The sequence below is a fragment of the Ambystoma mexicanum genome, chromosome 4q (assembly GCF_040938575.1).
Source record: "Ambystoma mexicanum isolate Mex_15411 chromosome 4q, UKY_AmexF1_1, whole genome shotgun sequence".
Taxonomy (NCBI): Eukaryota; Metazoa; Chordata; class Amphibia; order Caudata; family Ambystomatidae; genus Ambystoma; species Ambystoma mexicanum.
In genome coordinates, this window is record NC_090928.1 from 1,078,749,994 (window position 1) to 1,078,777,437 (window position 27,444).

The 27,444-nt window shown below is 45.8% G+C and overlaps 1 protein-coding gene across 1 annotated transcript in view; it reads right to left on the minus strand.

The window, feature by feature from the left end:
* The window catches only part of ALK (ALK receptor tyrosine kinase), a 3,554,133-nt gene that overhangs the window by 1,377,325 nt on the left and 2,149,364 nt on the right, over window positions 1-27,444 (minus strand). Inside the window, exon 5 of the mRNA XM_069608653.1 lies at window positions 548-675. Coding sequence (XP_069464754.1) covers window positions 548-675 — 128 coding nt within the window. The remainder of the gene's footprint in view (window positions 1-547; window positions 676-27,444) is intronic.

The following is a 27,444-nucleotide window of genomic DNA, read 5'->3' on the forward strand; positions in this document are numbered from 1 at the left end:
ACAACTGGATAAACACCATCCTAGACAGCATAGCAACAAAACCTTGAAACACTCAAAAAGAAACCAGTTGCAATATGGTTTATTCCCAAGCCTAAGTGCGTTAAAAAAGAAAATGGAAATCTTGAGAAACCCACCTCAATCCCAATGCAGCCCCACGTGCCAGCTCAGCAGACACAGCCATGCTGATCCTCACCCTCAGGTCCCATCTGAACTCTTACTGCACACCCTCACACATTTCCTGACAAACACTGCCCTCTTAACAGAGAAAAGAAATCAACAATCGACACTTTCACGGATGTGGAAAGATCAAAAAACCAAAACGACCTTTGATGCCCATAACAGAAGCACTTAAACATGTACCCAATGACGCAATGGGGAAAGTTGAAAAGCCCCAACCCCCATATGGGGCCGACATTTTAGCAAAACCCACGAGCAGCAGATGACCCTTTTCTGGTGCACCGAGTCAGTTGTCAGCTCTGAAACATGAATGTATTCATTGATTCAAAGAAAGCATGCACGAGGCATCAGTAAAGAGGCGCCACCCTACCTGCACTGCAGTTCCTCAGCGAGAATGAGTCCACGGCCGCCAGGCTCCTCTCTCTGCTTGCCACGTACTCCACAGAGACCCGGAAGGGGTTTTCTAGGCGCCCGATCCTCCCACGCAGAAGGAGCCACCTGGAGTCATCGGAGAGCAAAATGAAAGAAGACAAGGAGAGCAGGATGAGCAGCAGACTCAGGTTACCAGCGGCAGACCTCAGCAAGCAGCATCTCAAGCATCGCCCCTCCATGCCGCCGGGACCCCCCTCACTTCAAGGCCTTGCGTGCAACACTTGTGAATCATCCGGGATTTTGTGCCTTTCAAACATCACATCAGGCAATGTGACCAGATAACTTGCTGAATGGGAGGGATAACGGATGTGCCGAGTCTGCCTGGTGTGCAGTGGGTGAACGTTCCCGCAGAAGACAGCACACAGACGCACACACATACTCTTCCCCAATTATACACGGACGTCCTCATTTTATTCAGCTGCACAGTAATCACCCGGCCCCGAGGGCCTTGCGCTGAACGCTAATTCGCAGCCTCCCTTCGGGCAGACGTGTCATGCTTTCTCTCCGTTCGCCCACCCTCCCACACCCACAGTCATTCCCACCTCTGAACAAGGCACGAGGGACGGTTCAAGGGGCACCAGGGTGGAGGGCTGTTTTCTTGGATGGTCAGAGAAGGGACACTTTGATTGCGCGGCTGCTGGGAAATGGCATTACAGCAAACACAATTACGTGCAGCTCATTGGCCAGATGAGCTGGGAGCAGGCTGCATGCCAGCGGCTAATTTGTGCGTCAAAGCTTTCGTGCTGATATTTTTAGCGATTTGTCGAGAGAAAAAACGAGTGCACGTATAGAACGTGGGAGCACACTTATAGGGGCCATTTTGGGGGACTATTTTTTGGTGGTAGGGGGTGGTGCGAGTGGTGTTGGTGGCAGGGGGTTAGAGTGGTTCTCGGCATTATAAAATTGACATATTTCAAACCCTTTGGCCAGCATGGTGTGGAGAACTCTGTGTGATACAGGCACACCCGTTATCTCGTGCATCCCTCATATTACGACGCCTGTGATGGCTGTTTATTCTAGAACGAGCAGGGCCCTCCGCTGTGATTGCCATCCTCTCCATAAGTTAAATACGTAACAGGTGCGCTTCAGGCTGTTTGGTCTATGAGTTTGCGTAACGAGCTCCAGAAAGCTGCAGAATTTGCATTCTCTCTCTCTCTCCAATGTTACTTTCCAGCGTTACTAAATGTTACTGCTTAACAAGGGAAACGCATGCTTGCTTCTCACTAGCAGTTATCTTCACCGAGTCCTCTTTGCGGCACCAAATCCTTTGCCAGAGTTCACATTTCTTCAAGGAATCTTGATGCCCTGTGGCTCCTGCTTTAAAGGGAGTTCTCTCTCGAGGGATCCATCAATGAACCATCGAAGAAACTCTTCTAACTCAGGCACATTGGGGTAGTTGAACATTTTTACCAGGAAACAAGACTATTCTTGCATTTATGGACTGGGCTTGTTTACACTCTTTATTACAGGTTGCCCAGGCGGGGGCATCCTCACCCAGAACTGCCTCTAGGTAGATGGGGTCAGTATTCTGCCTTTGTTTAACCCAACCTGTCCTCCTTCCTATGAGCTATGCTGATACACATTGTTATATGATTTGTATGCCATTATAACTGTCAGCAGTTGATGCATTTTAAATGTGTCATTAGCTAAGTGTGATACCAGATAGACATAGTATATATTTGCCATATTATAATTGCCAGAGTACAAAATGTGCTACTAATTTATGTATACATCTTGAACCTTATTTATATATAAAGAACTGTGTTAGCACTGAGCATAGTGTGTGGAGATTCTTTTGTGAGGGGTTTGGGCAGTGCTTTAAGTGGGCCGGGGCCTGCCGGGGCCGGGCCCCGGCAGTCTCCAAAAAGTGGGGCTGAGCCGGGGCCCCGACCTCACCACGCCATGGCAGGACGCATTATCCCGCCGCGGCCGCAGCCGCGACGGGAGATGCGCCCGCCACTTTAACGTCTGGCAAGCTGACAGAAGTGCCAGCCAGGCACAGCGTTGCTGTGACTGGCTGGCACTTCCGTCAGTCACTGTAACTTTCTCTGATGACCCTTCATCTGAGGGGCCATCAGAGGAAGCTAGAGTCCCTTAGTTTTCCCTCGCCAGGTCACTGACACTCAGCGAACCCACGGGCTCCGTGATCTAATCTGCAGATTAGATCACGGAGTCCGCGGGTTCGCAGAGGGTGAAAGACACCTCGGGCTCTGTGATCTCTGCTTAAGCAGAGATCACTGAGCCCGAGGCGCCTTTCTGCTTTGGCAAGGCTTTATAAAAGATGCCTTTAACTGTGTACGTTTAAGCCATCTTTTATAAACGTAGACATATTTCTATGTTTATAACAGACGGCTTGAATCGTACACAATTCAAGGCATCTTTTATATAGCTTTGTTGGGTTTTGTCCGTCCTCAACGCTTTATAAAAGATGGCTACGTTTCAAGCCGTCTTTTATAAACATAGACATATGTTACAAATGTCTATGTTTTTAAAAGGCAGCTTGAAAAGTACACAGACCATAGTAAGGTAAGCACACAAGTGTGCGTAACTTACTATGGTTTGTGCACTTACAAGCCACCTTGTATAAACATAGAAATATGTAACATTGCTATGTATATAAAAGAAGGCTTGAAAAATCACAAACCATAGTAGTACGCAAACAAATATTTAAATGCTCAAATACATTTATATATTTGTTTGCGCACCTTACTATGATTTGTGCACTTTTAGGCCACGCCCGCAATGGAAGCCACGCCCCCAAACGAGGGCCCCCCCTCAATTTTTTACCCCACTTAAAGCACTGGGTTTGGGGACTACACTGTACTTAAGAACCAGCCTGCATCACCTCCTGAGAGCATAAGCTTTGGTTGCTCGTCCATTGCTGCCACATAGAGAACCTTGGCTCGGGAGTGCTGTGCTTCTACTCTGCCACATAGAGGGAAGGAGTACAGATAACCCCCCCAGCAGTCCTTACATCTGTCCTCTGTGTTCCTTTACAGTGTGGGTTGTAATTGTAGTGTGCTAGGATTGTCTGTTGTAGTAATAATGAAGTAGATATTTTTATACAACCTTGACTGGACAGTTCCTTTTATCATTGGGTAATAATTGTATTTTAGCTGTGTTGCAACTAACCAGTGATCCACGTCCTTGCAGAGATAAGCCTGCCGTTCCGTCCACATTACCAGAAATTAGACAAGGAGGTCTTATAATTTACTTGTATTCCAATCTGTTTGGATCCCTTCTGGTGTACAAGAGGTGTGGGGTTGATTGATGGTTTAGAAACCGATATTCATCCCTGGACCACTGGTGCCCCAGAAGTTGATTCATCACATGCACGTGCCCTCACTATGCGCATGCGTGGGCCAAGCAGTAGTGACCCAGCCTCAACACTCGTGTTGGACCCGCCAGCTGAGTGAGCCACCAGGCCTACAATTTCTTTTTTACCTCCTGCCAGCAGGCAGGTAGATAATTGTGGAGGTCGGAGGCGAGTGTATAAGTGGGTTGGGAGAGAGGGATGGTTCAGTGCCGTCCCTCTCTCCCTGACCCGAGCATATTTTTACTACGGGGATGAATACAGGTAGGAAGTCAGGGCCAGGGGACTAGTGGGTCAGGAGAGAGAGATGGTTCAGTGCCACCCCTCTCTCCTGACCCAAGCATATTTTTACAGCAGGGAGCGCGGGCAGGAGGTCAGGGACTAGTGGGTTGGGAGAGAGGGAGGGTTCAGTTGACTATTCAGTGAAGTCCACTGAACCATCCCTCTCTCCTAACCCTGAGCATATTTGCATTGCGGGGAATGCGGGTGGGAGATCAGGGGCCATCACCTCACTCAGCCTGCCTTGCGTTGCTCTGTGCAGAGGCAGAGCAATAACATTCGTCCTATTAAGTGGTGCCAATAACAAGGGCCTATATTCTGCACCAAAAAGCGGAAGACAGGCCCTCACCTCGTTATTGGCACCAAAAATGTTCTAGTTGTTCATGTGACTTTGCATTCAGCTCGGACACTGCACTGTCAAGTTGACAGTATTTCCCCACTGAATACAAAGTCAAAAGAACAATTTATAACATCTTCCTGGCTGCGGCTGCCTTTCATTGCTCTGCACAGCGTTCCTATTTAACACCTTTACCCAGGTGTGCAACGTCATTGAGCTGACCAGTTAAAAGGATCAGGAACATGCTTCTGGGCGCATTTTGTTTCTTCCGGAGCAAATGGTATCTACTATCTGCTCGGCTCGGATGATCAAGCACTGCCCGTTTCCCAGAGTCACAGCCCCCCTGAGACACACAGGCTGCGTCCCTGGCTCTGCAGCCAGTGCCGTAAGGAACGTTGTCATCGGCAGCAAAGCCTTTCTTATGCATGATGGCCAATTTCCAACACAAAGATCTCCAGTTACCTTGCAAATCTTTGACAGTTAAAGCGAACAACACAATAAAGCAACCTTTGAAAACATGTTTACACCCATAACGTCTAATAGCTTAATATGCTCAAATGTAAAGTTTGCTTTGATGTCCTTAGTTGAATGTTCTTAAAACCATACATAACAATACGCTGGATGGTTGTGTCGAATCTCCAAACCTAACTGAGTTTATGACACATTTTATTGTGTGTCTTAAAGCGCTCAAAATATAGTGGGTAAATAGATATTTTGCCCTTTGCATCTTATAGTTTTCCATTCAGGATGTGGAAAATAACGGTACACTGATATTATTTGGGCCAACATGCTGCTATAAGTATTTACATGTTGTCATGATGCTTTACTATACAATTTGTGTATTCTGCAAGTAAACTCTATAGGACAGTATTATTGTAGGTCTTGACACCCAAAACCTAAATATTTTTTCAAAGTAAAGCGTGGAAGAAGGTGGCCAAGTCCAAATTGCAGAGTGGGTTAAAATCCGTGCTTCACTGTTTAGCCTAAGTGCGTGATACTGGGCACATAATGTAATCTCATCCTGACTTCAACTGCAAAAATTCGAGTGCATATAAGTGATTACGTTTACACCCTTACAAAAGGACAGTTTTAAAAAAATGTAGGCACACATTGGTGTACCCTGGTGCTTCTCTGCTAGTGGCTCCAACACTGTCACATTAAATTGCATTATTGCTGCACTGGCCCTCCCCCAATCTTGTATCGCTTGATTGGACAGCTAGACATAGTCTCACCAGCCAATCAGTGCACCAGAGATTCTAGTATAGCAGACTAACAGTGGTTGAACCAACATTACATTTTTCCCCTGTTGCTCCCAGCCACTGAAGTTGCTGGTCCGTCCAGAGTACTGCCCCACACTCTGCTATGGCCTGCTATGCTTTGATATTGAGTCTTTCATTGCACACCATCTGCCATTTTAAAACTTTCTAGGACCTTCAGGATCTGCAAGAAGTGGATGTCTTTAGACTTAAAGGAGAGAGTTAACTGATTGTAACATTGAAGCTGCACTAGGATAGTCTCATTACAATGAGTAATGCAGTTAGATGCCCCTACAGAATTAAGTTTGCCACTCCTCCACTGTCCCTGAAGTTAGCGCCTCTTCCAACATTTGAAGGGTTAGCCCCTGCCTACATTTTTTCCTAGGTGCAACCCTGGAAGTGCACACCTGCATTTTGTTAGGCAGAGAGGTGAGGCAAGCCTTTTCCTGAAACCGGGGGTGTTAACGTTTTACTGTGTTTGTTCATAAAAAGGCACTTGAACAAATGCAGTACAACTTTAAAGCTGCTACTTTCAAGAAAGACTTTCATCGCCTCCTTGCATATTGCACTTTAAAATATACTATTTGATAGTTGGTCCCCACACCAGACATGGGTGGGGGGAGAACAGTGTGGGCGGAGGCTCCAAGTTTGCCCCGCCTATTTTTTAAAATATCCCCATGCATCTCCATTTAGCCCACCGAAATGTAGGTTTCGTTGCGCCCCTGCCTGTATCTTAGATCCACCAGTGCTGTGTGATTATCAGAGAACCACCTCTCTGTTCCTGCAAGGAAGTCTTTCCCAATGCAGAAGCTAGTGGAGCGGGCCTCAATTCAAAAACCTCTGTCTGAGATGAGTAAGGCATTTATGCATCAAGATGAAACACTATTTCTTATTCTGAATTGCATTTTATACTGGTGGTAAGTGCAAAGCAAATATGGGTGGTGTGGGCAGTTGTAATTTGTTCTTCCAGCACGCACGTGTTTTATTATAAACTGATGTTAAGGACAAACCCAACATGATGAGCGTTTTCTAAGTGGCCTCACCAGCCAACATGGTGCAGCCAGTCAGGACATGTTTCAATTGCCATTATGGACATGTTTTCGGATAGTTATCTTTACTGGTAATATTGTAAAAGCAAACACTAGTACGTTCTTATGTGTAAATACCAGCATACATTGGTTTAACCAGCATGGACATGTATGGCCGCACTCAGCATTAAGTTACTTATTTTTTTACAATGGCAGAAAATTGCATTGTATTGGGAAAAGGTATCATGAAAATGTGTTGGGAAATGCTCCTGAGCACTGTTGGTGACACTGCATCAAATCTATTTTCCATGACTTACCCTAAAAATCTGTTTGTAAACTTTGTATTTTTTTACCCAGTTGTCTCTGAAAATGTGCTGTAAAATGCACTGTTCATTATTTAAAAAGAAAATTCTCATGGGGAAAACCCTCTGAACCCTTCTCAGTTATTTAAGGCTCACTCGCTACGCTTGGTCGCTACCACGTATTTATGGCAAATGTTTATTCCCAGTCCCGCCAATTTATAAAATTCACCAGCTATCACTGGAAACAACACCAATTTTACTACAAAATCCATAGCTCCACTACTATGTTTCCCCCACTTTGACCACTGCTCACAGCCCACACTTCTAGCCAGTCCTGCTGTTTAAGCCAACAGCACGTGTATGCTGGAACATGGAGGCACCAAAATATAAATACAACAGGGAAACCTGGAGGTCCCAGAAGGGGAGAAGCCCAGGATTGGCTGTGGGCAACACACATTACTTGGTTGAGCTCTTATGTGGTTACATGCTTTTAACCATTGTACCTTCTCATATGGCATCATCGGTGATACAACCCACTTTTCAGTCCCAATTTCCCATGCTGTGAATAATGTAAAACAGGATGATGCAACCCGCCAACAATCTGTTTGTTGTAGGGGCACACATTAGGAACACTCTGGAAAGTTTTGCTGCCACCAAAATCTGGTCAAAAGAAGTACAATGGGGAAGCAGGTTAAAGGCTTCTATGTGCTATGCCCAAACCTGCAGCAAAACATGGCTCCGCGTAGATAGTAAAACTTGTTCACCTTTGGTGGTGTCTGCCCAGGATCGGCTAACCGCTCTTCCACAGGGGAAGCATCCAATTAACCACACTAGGGAAAGGAGTAATGAAAAAGGAATGTCCAAGCAGGTTTATACAAAAATAACACTCTTTACCAAACACACAGAAAAAAAAACAACAATAACCACGCAGCTATCCAGGGGGAAAGCACAGGATGAGCGGATTGCATATACAATTATAGCCAGAATTCACTCTGGAGATTTGTTGTGGGTTTGTTGAGCTATAAAAAACTCAGGATACTGCTTCTGTGTATAAGTAGTTTATTGTGCATTGGCACACCAGACAGGTATGGCAGACATGTAAACCAAGTACAAACCACTGACCATCCACACCCAGCCAGATCCCAGACACTCACACTGTCACACAAACAACATTATATTCTGACATCACAGCAACCTGACTCCACTGTTACTGAACTGCATGGCAGCTAGACACCTGAGAACATAACACTCTCCCCCACCCCTGTCACACCATCATGCAACACAAGGAAACTAACCAAGCAACCTCACCACCACCAACCAAGCAAACCCACCAAAAGTGCTGTTAAAAACAAAACTAAAATGCTCACCACACTCAACCAAAACCAAACAAAATTCTCTGACCAAACTATGTAGCCAGAGCCACAAGCTTTCCACACTACCAAAAGCACTTATGCAGCATCAGCCACAACTGCAAAAGGGGTGCTAATACTATGTCATCACAGCACCCCGGCTCCACAGACACTGAACTGCAGCATGGTCGCCAGACACCTGAGTCCATAACAGAGTTGTAATACAGGAATGCCATAGAAATAGGCACAGATTTAGTGAAAGGAAAATACAAAAACAGTCTTAAGATTCTTTCTTTGGGCCAAAATAGGCAAAGAAGGCCTAACCAGTCTCTAGAGCGCAAGGCAAGGGCCGGTTTCTCAATCTATTCGTGGCTTGACAGGGTTGAGCCATCTTCTTGGTAGCGGCACAGTTTCCAGCTCTTGTTTGACATCCGTGACTTCGCATGACGGGACTCAGTCACCGCCACAGCTTCTTTGAGAGGAACATTGGATGTGCCCAATGGAGTTTGGGCACCTCAGTGATTTCCTGGTGAAGGGTGGCTTGGTGGACTTGATCAACAGATTGTTTGGGCAACGTTTTGAATCACGCCTGTAATCTCGTGGTTGTGAGTCTGTCCAATGCAGCAGTACTGTCTATGAGGGAGGTGGCTATACACCATTTTATTAGTGGATACTGGCTCAAATGTCTTTGGAGTTTGCTGAGAAAACAGCAGCTGCCAGAAGTAGCACTTCCGGTTCCGGACTTCTATGATGCTGCAATGTCTCTTCCAAAGAACCACATGAACTGGCTCTGTATTCTGGCTTTTCTCTCAAACGCTGAAGTCTTCTTTGATGCCTACAGACACACTGTCTTCCTCAGGATATTTGAGTGACTAGTTCTCCCTATAGATGCGTCCAACCTCCCCCAGGGATGTTGAAGTCAGGGTCCACCACCTCTTTGTCCCTGGATTCCCCCCCTTTTATCACTCCTATGAAGGATGCTTCAATTGTTGAGAAAGTCCAACAAGCAACCAACAGAGTGATTGTTCCTAATTCCATCTATACTGTAACCCCAGGACAGGATTGGCGGTATGCTAGCCACCTCCGTGATACGCCAGGAACCTCTCCTGCATGGAGTAGTTTTGCTTTTTTGCAGAAATTCCCAGGGTGCCCTGTTTGTGGTGAAATGGCTGGGTGACAGATGCTGGGAATTCTTAGGAGTTCCAAGAGTATGGAAGTGATCCTCAGGGCCCTTGAGCCCCCAGTGTCTCTTAATGCTGCCCGTATCCTGCCTCCCAAGAACAAAGGGTCCATCTGCAAGTGCTACCCCTTATCCTAATCACTCTCTTCTGTCTGGGATCCAATAGTATGTTTGGGGTTCAGCCCACCTTCACACATGCATGAAATGTGAACACGTCACTTGGGAGTGCAAATGGGCTGTGCTCAGGTCATCTGGCATGCGTCCCGGTGTAGGTGATGCTCACACGGCCATCTGCTCGTTCATCTGAGGATCAGTTGGCGAACGACAAGCTTAATACATTCATTTTGGTTAAAATAAGTTTGGCTATAGCTTTTTTCTAGTTATTCTACAGCGTATCAGATTAGCTGGCTCCATGACCACCTGACTCGTAATAGGAAGTGGTGCGTTCCACTGAATCTGGGCTTCCTGTGGCATTTTGTAGATTCATAATTTGCAAACTGTCAGCCCCCACCGCCTCAGAGACCTTGACCCAGAGGCGAGGCAGTGAAAACCAAATGTGTGTGCATTTACACTAGTTTTAGTGCTCTTTTCAATTATTCTTTCTATTTCCTGCCCTCTGCCCACGACTGATTGGGCAGCTCAATCGTCATGTGACCACTAAACATGGGTTGCTGCTGGCAAAAGGCACAGGCATTCCCATCATTTTTCAATGAATAAAGTCGTTTTTTTTCCCTCCTGCTTCTCCCTTGTCCTGCCCTCTGTTGACCCTGATTGGCTGAATTTGTGATTTTGTGGGTATTTAACTCTGAACCTCCGCAAAATCCAAGCTTATAGGACAGCCTTGTTTGAATGCCAGTGAAAGGCAAAGGGTGACAGCCTAGCCCTAAACCTTTGCCCATCAGAAAGTTCCAATATCAGTTTAGGCACGGCATCCCAAAGGATATTTAGATTAATTTCTGCTTTCCAATGTAATGGCTGTGTGACGTGATTCCTTTTTGGTGTCATACCTGCAGATTTATTAGTGGATAGGCAACTTTCCTGCTGCATAGATCGATTCATTTAACACTGATAGATTTAATGCTGCATAACCACATGTATTGTTGCATAGCTAGGGGTTTTCAACCATTTCTTTCACACCACTAGATTTACTCCTATACAGCCAGATGTATTTCACACTACCAGATGCAATGCTGCATTGCCACATTTAATATTGTGTAGCTAGATTTTTTAAATTATGTATTTCACACCCCTAGACTTATTGGTGAGCAGCCAGATTAATTAATTTTACAGATCACTAGATGTATTACTGTATAACCAGATGTATTGTTGTATAAACGGACTAATTTTAGCTTAATGTTGACTACATACACTTTTGCCTAGTGACATTTGTTGCTCCATGGCCAGGTAACATCGCTGGATTTATCGTCACATACAGGCTCTTTACGGGTCCGGCGGTAACCGTGCTGGTGCTACCGGCGGGTTGCTGCCGGACCCGTAAATATTTACCGGCACCTGACTTCCCGGTGCCACTGGGACATTACAAACCTGGCGGGATAGTCAGCCGCCGGTAAATTGTGAGTCCCCATTCCCATATGACTCTATGAGACTCTATGGGACTCTATGGGAGTGGGGACCACAGAAGTACCGGCACCGTTGCTAACGGTGCCTCCATGATAGTCTGCTTACCGTGGCTGCTGTGCCTGGCAGGGTCAGACCTGTCTAGCATGGTGGCTCAGCCAGGCAGACCTCTAGTATTCTGGTCCGGAAACAACGGTTCCAGTAAGCTTACTGGCACCATTGTTTCCGGACCGGCATACTTGTAATGAGCCCCATAGACACATTAATATTTCAGACCGTTAAATTGATGTGTTGCATAATCAGATTTGTTTGCAGCAAAGGCACATTTATTCTTTGCATAATCAGATTTATTGTTGCATAACCAGTGTGTACCACTATATTTTATTGTTGCCAACAAGATCTGTTTTTGCATAAAAGCATTGATTTCTGCTTAGTCAAAATGAATGTTCACACTATTAGATGTTTCGCCATATAGCAGGTTTGTTGAATAGCCACATTTAATTGTTGCATATCCAGATGATGATTTTCTTTCATACGGCTAGATTAATTGTTACACAGTCAGACTCAGTGTTACATAGTCTGATATTTTTTTGCAGACCAATATATCAATTGTTACACAACCAGATTAATTTCTGCATTGCCAGGTTAACATTTCCTAAAAACTAGATTAAGTCTTGCATAGCCAGATAATTGTTTTGCATATCCAAATGTACTGCGCTATAGCCAGATTACATTTTCAAACCACTTAATGTATTGTCAAATAGCCATATTACAAATTCATACCACTCTATCTGTTTCATTACCGAATCCATGTTTTGCTTATCTAGATTTGCAGAGCTATATTGCATTCTCCTGCCACTAGATGTATTGCTGCATAGCCCCATTGATTGTATATAACTAGTTTTATGTATTGCATTAATGTGTTGCATAGCCATAATTATTTGTTGCATAGCCATATTTTATTTTTAGCTAGCAAGATGTATTTTCAGATATTTTCACATGTATTCTCCCACGGGGGTCGAGACAGGACAGACAAACTTACTAGTCCTAGACCTAAAGCATGCGTACAGACAGAGGAACGGGGAAGAGGGGGTGGGGAGGGAACAAACGTGCCCATTCCAACAGGGCCCTGGATTAAGTGCAGATAGGTTGCCTCACTCATAGAGCGTAGGCCGAAAGTGCAGTAGTGATGAACATAGTGCAGTGGCCCCCAAGCAAGTGCAAAGACAGGCGGCAGGGCCTGGGGCCTGTAAAACTCTGGAGGCAAACCAGGCAACCAGTCAGCAACAACTGAGTGGAGTAAGGGAGGAGAAGGAGGAAGGAGGGTGGGCAAAAAAGAACAGAGGTTAGCAGGGTAGAGGGAGAGAGAAGGAGGAACAGAAGTGGAAGGTCTATGGGAGTTTCCGGAACTTAAGGTGCTTGGCTAAAGTTAGGAGAGAGCTAAATGCGGAGAGAGCTAGGGAGGCTGTTCCAGATGGAGGCACCTGCAGAGGATAAAGATCTATCCCCAAATCTCTGTTTGTGAAAGCGGGTCACCCGCAGAGAGTTGGAGGAGGATGAGTGGAGGATTCTAGAGGGAGAGTACTTAGAAAGCAAGCATTGTAAATAGTGCAGGCCCGGCCCCAGAAAGCCCTGTGGACTATGCAGAGGGTCTTGAACTTGATCCTTGCAATCACGAGGAGCCAGTGGAGGGACTTCATGGCCGGAGAGATGTGGTCCCTGCGCTTGAGGCCAAGGATAAGTCTTGTGGTTCTGTTCTGGATGCTTTGTAGAGAACGGAGAATAGAAATAGGAAGGTTTAGAAAGAGGGGTTGCAATAGACCAGCCTAGAGAGAACCAGGGCTCTCGAGGTGGTGAGCCTCTGGGGGAAGTGAGAAAAGGTAGAATACCTCTGAGAAGGTGCAGTTGGTAGTGGAATTTTTGGAGATGTCTGAGATGTGCGAAAAGAAAGAGAGAGTGGAGTTGAAGATGACTCCAATATTTCTTTCCTCATTGGTAGGTGATGTCGCAGGGCCAATGGAGGCCGGCCAGTGTAAAAGTGGGAAAGCGGCAGCAGGGATCCCAATGAGGACAATCTCTGTCTTATTGGTGTTCAGGCAGAGATTGTTAGCAGCACACCAGGACTGAATTGCGGATAGACAGTCAGGGATGAGCGAGGAGGGGGAAGAGGCTCAGGGTAGCCTGAACGAGAGCTGCGTGTCATCCGCATGACACTGAGAGTTAGAGGTAAAGGTAGAGATCCTGTGGGCCAAGGAGGCCATGTAGATATTGAAGAAGCATGGGGACAAATTATATCCCCGGGGGACACCACAAGTAGAGAGAGTGATAGTAGAGAGAAAGGGCCCAAGGTCCACCAGGGAGGGCTGGTCAGAGAGAAAGGTGTCAAGCAACACCAGGGCCTTATCTGTGATGCCCAGGGTATCACAGAGACAGGTGATCAGGATGTTGTGATTTACCGTATCAAAAGCAGAAGAAAGGTCCAGAAGAATGAGGCCAGAGGGAGAGTTAGAGTCAATATTTGAGAGCAGGTCTTCACGGGTGTTCAGAACAGCAGTGAAAGCACCATTCTTAAATAATGTCCCATACTAGAAGTCACTTGTCATAATCTGCTCAACCTCATGCATGTCCACACTAACCTTCCTTCTCCTCTACAAACTGCAATATTAAAACCCTTCTTTTTAGCCAATCTGGCTATTTGGTTGCTAATCTTTTCCTGGACTGCCAACACCTCACTGCAATGGGAGATTCCAACATCTGTCTTGAGAAGGAGAAAAATGGCTACAAAGTCACTCTCAGTAAACCTTGGTGTGCTACATCTCAAACATCTGGTTAAAGGACCTACCCACAAAGCGGGATGCGCCTTAATTGGTGTCTTCTGCAGCAAGAACGTCACCAACGTTTCCTCCCCGTCATGCTTATCCTGCCTAGACAAACATTTTATGTGATTCACCATCTTTACCAATGCACCAATATTTGCAAAATCATACAGAGACCTCTTATGTTAAGCAGACCATGGAAAACGATCCAACTGGACACCCTGCTGGAAAAACCTGAAGTGTCTAAACGCCATCACACAGACTATAACACCAGACGAAAAACCCAAAGAGATCCAGAACTGGATAAACACCACCATTCACAGCATAGCAACAAAAATGCCCAAAAACACTCCAGTAAGCCAGAAAAAGGACTCGGAGCAGACAACATAAGTTACATGTGATTTTATTTAAATTTTAAAAATAATGCCTCACTGACATATTCTAAAAGGAGATTGCCTTCCTTAAAACTATGAACAAAGGTGTTTGTCAATAGTCCAACATAAAGTAGTCCTCGGTCCAGAACCTATTCACTAAACTGGCCCTACCTCTTAGAAAAATGTAAAAGAAAATGGACAGAGTTCCCTGCACTCTGCAGGTTTTCACCACAATCTCTCTCATGTGTTCCAGAAGTCTCTCCTGGGTTTTGTTCCAATAGCCATTAGTTAATATTGGGTTTACTCAAAGAAACAGTTGTTGGCAGTCTGTAAAGGTTCCTCAAAGTTTTTCCCAAAGTTCCAAAAAAAGTCTTAAGTCCCTGACAACATATCATTCCCAAATTTCTTTAGGTGGATGGATATTTCCCTCATCCCTCTCCCCCCTTTGGCTAACTGTTGGGTGCCTCTGTGCACACCCTGGATCTGTTCTTTACTTTGCTTGTTGGTGCCCAGGTGGCTCCTTTGGGTCTCTCTGTCTCAATGTCTCACTTATCTCATCGGGTTTTGGTGATGCCTCTCTTTGCCTGGTTCTCTTAGTCATCCTGGCTCACTGTGACCCTTCTGGAGGTTCCTGTGACCTCCCTTTACTTCTGTCTCTATTAGTTGTCTGCCCCCTAGCTCCTACTGGTTTTGTTGATTCCAGGGGTCCATGTAACCCTTCTGGGTGGGGCTGTGACCCCACTCTTGCTCTTGTAGTTTTTGCAGGTCCCAGTGAGCCTTCTGGGTGTTCTCATGGGCCCCTGTTACTCTTATGGAGGTATCTGAGTGCCCACTCATGTTCCCGTTGCTCTTGTAGCTCTTGTGGGTCCCTAGGACCCTTCAGGTGATTTGCATTGCTCAGTTTTCTCTTGATCCTGAAACCCTTCTACTTATCTCTTACTCTTTTGCTTCTTGGGTACCTGTAACCCTTGGGTGGTTTTAGGGCATTCCTTTCCTTACCCCTCTTCTTCGTTCCTCACTTCTCCTCCCTCCAAACTGGGCAACCTGTGTACCTGCTTTGTTGCAGGGTTTGCTCCAGTGAAATTATGTTTCCCCAGCAGTGGTACCTTTCTCCATGACCTGCCGCCTGTTAGTACTAGAGATAAGTGGTTTTCATGCCCCACCCGTTTCATCGTACTCCTGTTGATTGACTGTCTGGTTTAGAGCAGAGGACCCCGTCCTCCCCTTGATCCTGGATTTGGCGGCTGTTTGCAGGCTCTGGGCCTACCACGCTGTGCATGTGGTCACACCTCCAGGTACAATTCTCTTTGCACGGCCACTGCCTCTCAGACACTTTTCTCTTTTCTGCTGGGTCGATGGCGTCTTCCTCCAGTGTCCACTTTCTCATGCCTTACAGTTGGCCCCACTGTTCTCCGCAGCTTCACCTCTCGCCGACATTCGCACACGGGAGGCTCGCCTCGCCGTAGGTTTCTTCTCCTCCATTCAAGGGTTGTTGGCACTTTATTCTCGCTTCAAGATGGAAAAGGGGCAGACTGTTAACCACCGGCGGTAAAGTCTGTAGGAAGTTCAGCACTGCCTTGAGCCAAACACAGAGGTACTGTTAGTGTTACCTTGAGTACAACACAGATGTGATGTTAGTCTTTCTTACTCTCATGTAAGCAGAAAATACTTTAGGTATAGGGAGTTCGCCATTGGAATGGGATTCCTAGTCCCCAGAAGAGGAGTCACTCCCACTGAGGCCGCTCTTTCCCAAACCCCTAGAGAGGGTTTTGCTGAGCGGGCTCCCCTTTATAGCCTCAAAGAGGGTGAATCCCCTTAGAGGAGAAGGGACACATTCCCACGATTTGGCCCTACACTCAAAAGAAACAAGTTACCAAATGGTTTACTTCTAAGTTTAGCTGCATCAAAAAAAGAAAAACGAGATCTTGAGATTCTACAGAGTGGAAAGCAAAAAAGCTATTTTTTTTTACATTGAATTAAATTGAATTACTGTAAAACAGTCAGAGGGAAGTCTTCAAAATCATCCAAGCATTCAACAACCTCACAGCCGGCAACATGGTACCAACATTATGCAAGGACTGTGACTTCATCTAAACACCGTTCATAAACAAAATGTAAATTCCATAAATCAATCACCACTGCATAGGAAAGGACCTGCCACACCATAACAAACAGAGGAAAATCTACCAACAAAACCTCCTACTCCTACTTTAATGACTTTTCTTCCATCCATTCACCCGCCAGGACTACTTCTCCATGGTAATATCCAGCAACCCAGCAGTCTCTTTGGAAGACACATGCCCTTACCCCAACATCTACAAAATTAAAACTGAGCCACGTGGACTAGCACCTGCCATTCTATCCTTGCTCACCACCTCCATCAGAGAAAGCGCCACCCGTCTCGCCTTCAAAACAGTCTTAATCAATTTACCCTCTAATTTCTAACACAACCTTCATGCCAAAATCCTTGAGGAATGTATCTACCAACACCTACCGGAGTACGTTAAAAACAGCCTCCTCCATGTTTCACAATATGATTTCAGATTATTCACAGGAGCAGAATACACACTATACCTGATACGGAGCACCCTGAAGAACAATGCATGCACCTATTCAACCAGAACACTTATCCTATGGACATGCTGGAGGCCTTCAATACCTTCAGACACAAGATCTTACTAAAAAGGGAGGAGGACGTTGGATTAAAGGGCACCAGCCTATGCTGGATCACTTCTTTCTTGACCGAGAGAACAGAATGCCCCTTCTAGGTCATATTTACCAACCTGACATCAGTATTACCTCAAGCATGCAGTATGTCACATCATCTCCATCATATACACGCTCCTGCTGGTGGATCTTAGCCACAACCCCAGACTCACATGCCTCAAGTACACAGATGATACGCAAATCATTCACAAACGAACCAAAAATAAACACACCAGATCTCAACATATGCCCTGCACATGGACTCTTGGATAAGTTTAGTTTAGTTTAGTTTGTTTATTTATAAAGCGCGTCCGAACCCTCAGGTAGCTGGGCGCATAATCATGTGCACAGCAGCGTTACATATCGTTACACAAACATCTTAATACACCAGTCAGAGCATACATTAGTCCAAGCTCTGAGTAGTTACATACAAAAATAGAATATACAGGGAACAGGGTACAAGATATTTACAGTGGAGAGTAAGGACCGGGTTACAGGGTGGTCCTGAATCGGATGTATACAGGGTGAGCATTACTTACATGGTGGCGAGCGGCGGCTGGCCGGGCGTGTCACTGAGAGATTAGATGTTTAGGCTAGTAGCCAAGATTTCACCATGGCTCTGAATGGCCAGAATGCGGCTTCCGATCTAATTGCAAGAGGGAGGGTATTCCAGCACTGTGCTGCAAGCACTGGGAAGCTGGAACCTCCTGCTGTTTTTAGGTTGTAGTTGGGGACCTTTAGTTGGTGCAGGTAGGGGGTTCTGGTGGGTCTAGTGGAGCAGTGTCTAGACTGTCTGAGAGGTAGCGAGGGGTGGTGCGTGACAGGCACTTATGGGTGATGACCAGGGTTCTTAGCTTAATTCTGTCGCGGATCGGGAGCCAGTGGACTTCTTTGCTCGCCGTGGATATGTGAGCCTTGCACGGGAGGTTAAGGGCTCATTTTAGTGCATTATTTTGCAGGATCTGGAGCCTGTTCAAGTTTTTTGTGGTAGTGCCTAGGTAGAGTGTCTTGCAATAGTGTAATTTGGACAATATCAACGCTCTAGATAAGGTGAGGCAACTAGAGGTGGAGAGAAAAGGCCTGCAGGCATTGATCAATTTATTGGTGTAGGTAGTGGTAGAGATGGTGGAGTTTATTTGTTTTTTTAGTGACAAGGTGGAGTCGAGGTACACACCTAGTGTTTTGACCTCTTTGGAAACTTTTATGATGTTGTTGTCAATGGTAAAGGATTGGTACCTTTGGTCGAGTTTGTTAAGGCGAGCCTGGGAGCCTACGATAAGCAGTTCTGTCTTATCGTCGTTGAGGCAGAGACTGTGTGTGGCCATCCAGACTTGGATTTCTAGTTAGATTTCATTAAGCTTTGCAACATCCTCTTCATAGCTGCCAGTGAGGGTGATGAGGACCTGGGTGTCGTCTGCATAATTAGTGTAGCTGACACCCAGATCGTCAAGACGGTCAAAAAGGAGCTTCGTGAAGATATCGTAAAGTGTGGGGGAAATGCAGGAGCCTTGGGGCACTCCACATGTGATTGGGATAGGGTCCGCAGCCGCAGTAGGGGGCGAAGACCCTAGTCGACCTGTCAGACAAAAATGACTGGATCCACTTAGTGGCATTCTGAGAGAATGCAGCAGCCGAGGAGAGGTTTTTGAGTGAGGATCTGGTGGTCAACCAGATCGAAGGCAGCAGATAGATACAACAAGAGCAAGATGGCCAGTTTGCCCTTATCTTTGGCATCATCCATTTGGATTTTTAGATCCAAGAGGGCAGTTTCAGTCCTGTGCCTTGGTCTAAAGCCGGATTGTCGCAGGCCTAGGAGGTTGTTGTCTTCCAATGTTGTTGTATTTGGAGGTAGGCTACCCTGTCTAAGATTTTGAGGAGAAATGGGACTGTGGTGATGGGCCTGTAATTTGTAGGGATGTTGGGGTCGAGGTTGGGTTTTTTGAGCAGGGGTAGGACCCACGCTTCTTTAAGGTTATTGGGGACCACTGAGTTTTTGAAGGAAGAATTGATCAAAGAGGTGATGAGAGGTGCTAATTCATTAGCCCCGTCTTTGATGACGGCGGCGGGACAGATGTCACCTTTGCAGTTGGATGGTTTGAGACTGGCAATTATCTTGATTACTTCCTCTTCTGTGACTTGTGAGAAGTGGAAGAAGGGGCAATTAGGGGTGGTGTGGTTTATTATGCTGTTGGGGTTCTGTTTGGAGGCAAGGTTGGCTTTTTTTGCTTCTATCTTAGTTTGTAGGAGGGCAATTTTGTTAGCGAGGGCAAGCTGGATATTATTGCACCAGGCCTTATCTTTAATGCAGTCCTCTGAAGGAGGCAGTGATGATTCGAGTTCCCTTAGTATAGAGAATAATTCTTTAATTTTTGATATTGCAGAGAGCCTTTAATTCTGCTGAGAACCATTTGTTGGAGTGGGCAATGGTTTGGCTTTTCGTTGTTTAAGAGGAGCTATCTGGTTGAGAGCTAATTCTGGGGTATTGTTGTATAGGTCTACAATGGCTGATGGGTTATCATTTTGCATGGGTAGATTAGCTTTACTGATAGGCACGAGAAGAGGTCTAAGGTTCTCTTTAGTGATGTTGCGGTTGTTTCTGGAGATTATTTGAGGTAACCTAATGGGTAGTGTGGTAGATGGTATAGATCTGGGTAGAGAGAAGGTAACAAGGTGATGGTCAGTCCAAGCACAAGGGTTGATGTCGGTCAATGAGAGGTTTCAGTTGGCGTCTGCAAGCCAGTCCAAGGATCTTCCTTTTGTATGTGTAGGTTTGTTAATGTTTGGGTGAGGCCTAGATGAGTAATGGTGTCATTAAGGGAGGTGGCATGATTGTCGTTGGGGTCATTAAGTCCCAAGTTGAAGTCACCCAGAATGATGATTTGTGATTTAGGTTTCAGGTTGGTAGTGAGTAAGAGAGAGATATCTTCTTCAAAGGTGGAGGTGGGTCCTGGAGGTTCTCATATAATGTGGAGAAGGATAGTTTGGGTGTCAGATAATTGGAGTTTGAGGGATAGGAGTTCGGCTGAAGGTAGGGTTGTGCTGGTTACTTCTCTGATGTTTCGGGTGGATTTCGCAATAATTGCTATTCCTCCACCTACTCCATTTTTCCTGTCAGCTCGGATGATGGTGTAGTTATCCGGGGTGGCTAGAGCTATAATGGGGCCGGCTGCTGGGTGGAGCCATGTCTCTGTGATAGCGATAAAGTCTAGGTGGTTGGTGGAGATAATGTCGGCAACATCAGTAGCGTGGGCTACCAATGAACGTGCGTTGATGAGAGCTCCCTTGATGGGGGTCGGTGGAGGGTTGGCTTTCATGTGTGGTGGCGGGGGGGTGTTGCAGGATTGGGACTCAGTGGAAGGTCAGTAAGTGAGGTGGGCTGCGTGGGTTTCCTAGCCTGATTAGTAAGCGTTTTGGTGAGTTTTACATCAGGATTAGTGCGATGGCTGAGTCTAGCGTTTCTAATCATGGTCGGTGGGGCTGCGTTCAAGAATGTGGTAGAAGGTACAACAAGGCGAGAAGCTAGTCTTGTATTTCTAAGAGGTGTGGGACAAGGTTTGAAGGGTGTAGGTGGTCTGGTGAATCTGTTACAGTCTGCTGGAGATAGTAAGTCTGGGTAAAGTGGTGGGGTTGTGTAGGCACGGTTCTGAGGTGAGATATTCTGGAGCAGCGGGAGGAAAGTGGCCATAGTTAGGGTGGCACCTCTAAGTGAGGCCATCATGGGTAATTTGGCTCTGGAGATATAGGCAGTGCGGTTCGTAAATTATTAGCAAAAGTAGTTTGTGCACTCAGTTAACGTGAGTGTGGGCGCTAGTTGGGCATTTCAATGGCAATAAACACAGGCATCGACTCAAAATGCAGTGTGCAGAGGGCAGAGTGGACGTTAGATAGGCATATCAATGGCAATAAACATAGGCATCGACTCAAAATGCAGTGTGCAGAGGGTAGAGTGGACGCTAGATAGGCATATCAATTGCAATAAACATAGGCATCGACTCAAAATGCAGTGTGCAGAGGGCAGAGTGGACGCTAGATAGGCATATCAATAGTAATAAGCATGGGTAGTAACACGGCAGTAAGAGGTTGTAGCGAGCAGTACGCAGTTTTGTAGAAGTACACAATTAGGGTCACGGTAAGGTGAACGCTTAAGGATGTTTATGCAACAAGGGGCTATTAGTGTCGTTAGAAATTGCTACGTAGAGCTAGCTAGGTATGCGAAGAACCAAAGCCGACAGATAGGATGGGCACGGTTAATCAGGGATTCTCAGCGATCATCACTCATCAGATGCGGTAAGTCAGCGAGAATACAGGCAGATATGCTATGTAGAATGAGTGATAAATGTAATAGTATCACGACCGATAGCGGCAGAGCAGCGGAGTTAAGACAGTAATGAGAGGTTCGGATCTCACCCACTGGACGGAGCTGCTCCCGGTAAATGTACGGTGGGTCGGGAAAGTTTTGCAAGCGTGTAGAGCGTAGAGTCCTCGCCTTGCGCCGGTGGCGCTAGATCAGCTTGGTCAGTAGAGACGTAGGCCTTCTTTCTAAGGCCTTACTTCGCAGGCCGGCTGATAGCCTACCGGCTATTGGATCACCTTAAGAAAGACTAACTAGCCAATCAGGGCTGATTAGGGACAGGCACCGGCAGATGCTCAGAACGCAGACAGGCATGGAGGTGATGCGGCGGTGGCCATCTTGTGACAGGTTCCCATAAACTGCATTATCTGAGATTGTTGGCTGAATCTCAGTGTAAATGTAAACAGGGGCCAGATAAAATCAGGTATTTCGGCGGGTTCGCTCCGATTCAAAAGCGGCGTCTGTATGCGGATGAGGAGGGCTTCAGGCACAATTCTTCAAATGCCTTGGCCTTACCTCCGTAGCACGGCGCTTCTCAGGGGGAGGGGGTCTGCTCCTGCAGCCCACGCGGTCGTGCTCAGGAGCTCCAGCTCCGGCATGTGAGACGAGTGGTGGATGACTTCAAACAGACTTATGCTGAACCCAACCAAAACAGCTTATGATCTGTTTTTAGACACCACCACATCCCATACCAACCCCGTGGCTGCTTGTAGTGGGCTGTTGCCCATTGCCATTTTCAACTTCAAGGCACATTAAAATCACATTGGACAGTGATCATATATTAGAACCACAGGTGAATCCATTAAAAGGAGCTGGTTCTTCTTACTCTGTACAATGTACAAAGCAACACATTATCCCCTACCTGAACAGGACAATGTCAGTTATCACGCTATCAAGATCAGTCTATGCCAACAGCCATTACCTTGGACTCCAGAAATAACTACTCAATAGTCCAAAATGTGGCAGCCATAATACTCCTATGGATGAAAAGGTACAAATGCATCATACCAGGCCTATTCAATCTACAATTGCTCCTCATAAAAATGAGGATGCATTACCCTATCAGGGCCTTGAGACCATCACAAGGAAATTCACACTCTACCTATGATTGACAACACTTAGATCCAGCAATAATGCACTAGCAGCGGTGTCGAGCTCCAACCAGAAATGGCATGGATGATCTTCCTTCTCTCTCCCAGCAACCAATTTCTGTAAACATGTGCACACCGATGAAGACCACCTGTCCATCAGAAAGCTAAATACCTGACTATTCAACTAAAATCAGCAAAAGGCAATCCCAAATGGAACTCAATGCCTCAATCCCATCTACCTGTACTGTGAGGTGGTCATTTTGCCATATGTGCCACCATTTCAGCTGCTTGCTTCTAAGCTGAGAAATACGCTTTCATTAGGGAAAAAAGTGTTTATGCTTAGGACAGACATGTACATTAACATTAACATTTATTGAGGAATAGAATCATGAAAGGTCACGTATGAACTACTGCTGGGCCTTGTCTTTCAGCACACAACATATGGCAGGGAAGCTTCCCTGCATAAATAGTCTTAATTTGTTCTGAGCTTTGAGAACCACAGTCATCGGAGGTTCTTCTAGATAACAAGTCGTACTCAATGTCTTATATATCTCCAACTTTGAAGTTGTTTGCAGGCATACACATGTAGAAAAAAAGAAATACTGTGAAGAAATGTTTGTGTACTTTTGCCTGTAGTTGCACAATTTTGTTTGCAGTCTGCACCGATAAAATCAAATGGGACAATAAATGTAGGGCACATTTTCTGAAAGCTGACAGTGTGTGTGATGACATTTTATTTAGCAGAACAATCCCTTTTCTTCAACATCCCTTCAAAAACAAGAGGGATAAGAAGAGTCAGACCTAACAATACCCCTCACGAGTCTATCCCTTTTTCTCCATGGCTAACTGATTTCCTCATAAAATTCCCACATCACCTTACACTACATGCACAAATCCCCCACACATTACTAATGTTTCCGTTTTAGCTCTATCACAACCCCCACATCAGTGGTTAACCGAGAACCAAAGTAATTCAGCCTATCCGATGGACTCTCTTCTTCAGATAACATATCCCTGAATGTCACAGCAAAACCCACAGCAGTATGCCTGACCTGCAACCATGAATACAATAGGTCTTCCTGTCTTCCTCTCCCACTATCCCACTATTAAACCTCCCTGTAGGACACTGTGTAAGATTCAAGCTCGAATGTCCCCGATCTAAAAAGTCAGGACCTGTGCTGCAATACTATTGGCCTGAAATTCCAAGCATTTTTGATGGAGTAGGGCCATTGCACAACTAATGGGGGAACTGCATCAGCTAGATCGGTTACATTCCCATCAAAAATTAAACTCTTTTATCTCTTCTAGCAGACCTTTGCCCCTTAAACCCAGCCTGTTCCTTATGTGTGTTTCTTGTGTTGTCCCTTAGCCTATTCTCTAATAGAGAAACTGTATTCTGTCTCTGTTCATGGATATTTGGTATAGATTAGATCTCTTGAGTGTCACCAATTTAAAACATACCTATTTGATTATGTTGTTCCTACTTGCCTTAATGTTCTGGGCTCTTTTTTGTCCTGTTACTGCCACTGTCTCATTATACTTATATGTTTAAGCCGACAATATTAGATGTTGGACCATGCAGCACTTTTGTACTTTTGATTGTCCTGTAATTGATGTAGTTTTAATTTGCCAGCATAAAAAAAAAAAAACTAAAGTTAATCAAGCTTTGAATCCATGAACATCTCATCTCCAAATAGAGGGTATCTTCTGCACAAATAATTGTTATGTTTTATACTGGAAAAAAAAGATCATTTAGCCATGTCTTTAATTGTGGGGTGTGAGAGTAACACATGTTTCCTCTTTTGTTAAATGTACACACCTTAATGACAAGATTGTTAAAAATGGTAACACAAAAATAAGTGGCTCAATTCGTTCCCTGATGAAGTATTTCCCAAAGTTTTCAGGCTGGCAAAAAATATGAAATAAATATTGGACTTATTATAGTTATTCTTTTTTAATGCGCTTAATACCAGAGATGGGTTTCAAAGTGTGGGATCAGGATTCAATCCTGTGTTGCGTAGCTTTGTGTTGCTTCCAAGACAAACACGTTGTCCCTGAGCTACCCCCTCCCCCCCACCAAGTACCTTAGTAAGGATACATTAAAAGCAGATATTGCATATTATTTTGGTTGTCTAATAGAAGTAATTAGACTAGTGTCCAGTAAAGATGCCACTATGCTCTAAAGTACACCACATCCACTGGCTTAATGACCAAACATGCAAAGTGCAAACATTTGAAAACACCTGAAGCCCCTACTAAATCAGCAGGATTATTTTGGGGAATGAGAATGCGATTTAAGATAGTGGTGAAAAGATGCTAAATGCAACTAAACCGCTATAATGTACTTGGCACTTCAGGGTGCATGCAAACGTCAATAAACTATTTTGGTAACGATTTTGAGCAATACAATACATTTTACATTTACCCACAGGCATGGATTAAACATTTTGCTGGTATTTTTGACAGCTATAGTATAGTTTGTGTTCCCCCTTAACCCTCTGTCAGTTTTAGTGATGTGTGAAATCATAGATTCTGAATTCGGTTTCACTTGACTTTGTCAGAAATCTCCGTAGTCATTGTGGCACACGCATCAAATAAGTCTGCAGGGTCTAATACAATCCCAATTAACTTTCTAGACACCAACTGTTCAGTTCTGGGCACCACTCCAGATGGTATTTTTCAATACAATCTTGGTAGCAGGCCTGATAACTCAGTTATGGCATCATGCACTGACTGTTTGATTGTTTGTTTAAAATGGGTGATGGGGGGAACTCTTAAATCCTATCACCCTATTTCATTATTTCATGTATTTGCCAACTTATTTGGTTGATTTATCCACTGGAGGCTGAATAATTGTAGAAAACACCCCCAGGTGGGGGGCGTACAAGGCAGGTAATGGCCCACCAGTCTGAGCGTAGGCAGGCCCGAGCAAGGTGAGGGCTCATGGCCCTTACTGGGCCTGTATGCCCCCGGACAAGGGGGTGCTAGCTTTTCATACCTCCTGGTTTTGTCTAGCGGGTGCATAGTTATTATTTATTTATTTTTTAATGGGAAATTGACTCTACGCCTTTGACTCCACGCACAAAAACAAGATGGCCGCTACCATTGGGAATAGAAAAGGGACCATGTCCCTTTTCTCTTTCTATGATGGAAGCCCAATGGGAAAGAGTGGTGCTACGGGGAGCTCCAACAGGTATGCGGTGTGGGGTGATAGTGGTCTGAGGGGATGGTGGTGGAGTATGGTGTGATGTGGAGGGCATGGGGATGGTCGGGGACAGCTAGGCGGCTGGGGGAGGGGCTGGGGGCACCAGAAGAAAATGGCGGCACCCATGGAAGTGCATCGGGTGGCTGGAAATGTGGGCAGTACACTGGTAGTCCTTGCCCGTGTTTCCAGCCACAGGACTGGCTGAGCGGTCTTCGCCGGGTTGCAATGGGTACTCAAAAAGAATATTATAGCCACTTCCCAGGGAAAGATTAAGTGATGATTTGGGCACAATTGAGCAAGCCCTCAATGTGCATTTATTTATTGCTGGATATATTTATGCAGAGAATACCACTTATATGGCTTTCATTGATATGATATGATATGATAGTTCATTTATATAGCGCCTATGCACAATGTGTTTCAAAGCACTTTAAGGAAAGGGAGGGAACAAGGAAAAATACAATGACATTCTTACAGGACATGAACAACAAGAATGTGAAATTAACTATCATACTCGGCCTGGCGACATTTCTGATAGTGCAAGAGCTAAGACACAGATATGAAGGAAATGGGAAACAGGCAGGCGACTACCCTGCTAGGCCTGACGACATTTCTGGTAGAGCCGGAATATTACAAGAGGTGAGGGAGAGGGGAGGCGGAGGGAGAGGAACAAAACAAGCGACTATCGTACTAGGCCTGACAACATTTCAGATAGTACTGGATGGGTGGGGGGGAGAATAAGTAGGGGAGGAGGGAGGAGACAAACAATTGTTGCTATCGTACTTGGTCCAAGGACAATTTTGATAGAGTAAGTGCAAAGAAGAAAGTAAGGGTGGCAGGGATGAGAGAGGGAGAAGTAAGAAGGGTGAGGAGGAGAGAACAGAGACTACAACAGTGAAAAGGGGCAGAGAAGCAGAGGGGAGAGCAAACTACAGTTGCAGAGGTAAATGAAACACATAATCTTGCAGGGAACAAACAAAAATTTAGACAAGGATTCAAGAAGACGATGCGCACAGCATGATTCAGGACCAACCAGAGTACGAGATCCAGGGAGGTCCAGCATGAGAGTTGAGAAGGTGAGCACCAAAGTCAGGGTGTCCACAACTCCTGCAGTGAATAGGTGATGGGGGTGGGGCAGGAGGGGGGTGAAAGAAGGGATGGGGGAGGGGAAGCTGGAAAGCAGAGAGCTGGAAAGCAAGGGGGGGCGAGGGAACGGACATAAGAGGGGCTGGGGGTGGGTGGCAGACGGGCACAACAACATCATAGGGAACCAGGGAGGAGGTGTGTAGGGCACAACAACATCACAGGGGACCAGGAAGGGGGAGTGTAGGGCACACACGAACATCATGGGGGACCAGAGGGGGTTGGGAGGCGCACACAAGCATCACAGTTGACCGGAGGGGGGTGGGGGCACACAAGAGCATCATGGGGGAGTAGAGGGGGTTGGGGGGTACAGGCAAACATCACGGGGGACCAGAGTGGGGTGGGGGGCACACACAAGCATCATAGTTGACCAGAGGGGAGTGGGGGGCACACACAAGCATCACAGTGGACCAGAGGGGGGTTGGGGGCACACACGAGCATCACAGGGGACCAGAGGGGGTTAACAAAAAGCAGGCAGCGGCACAGAAGTGGACAGGGAGCAGACAGGGACATTAGGAGTGGGCCTT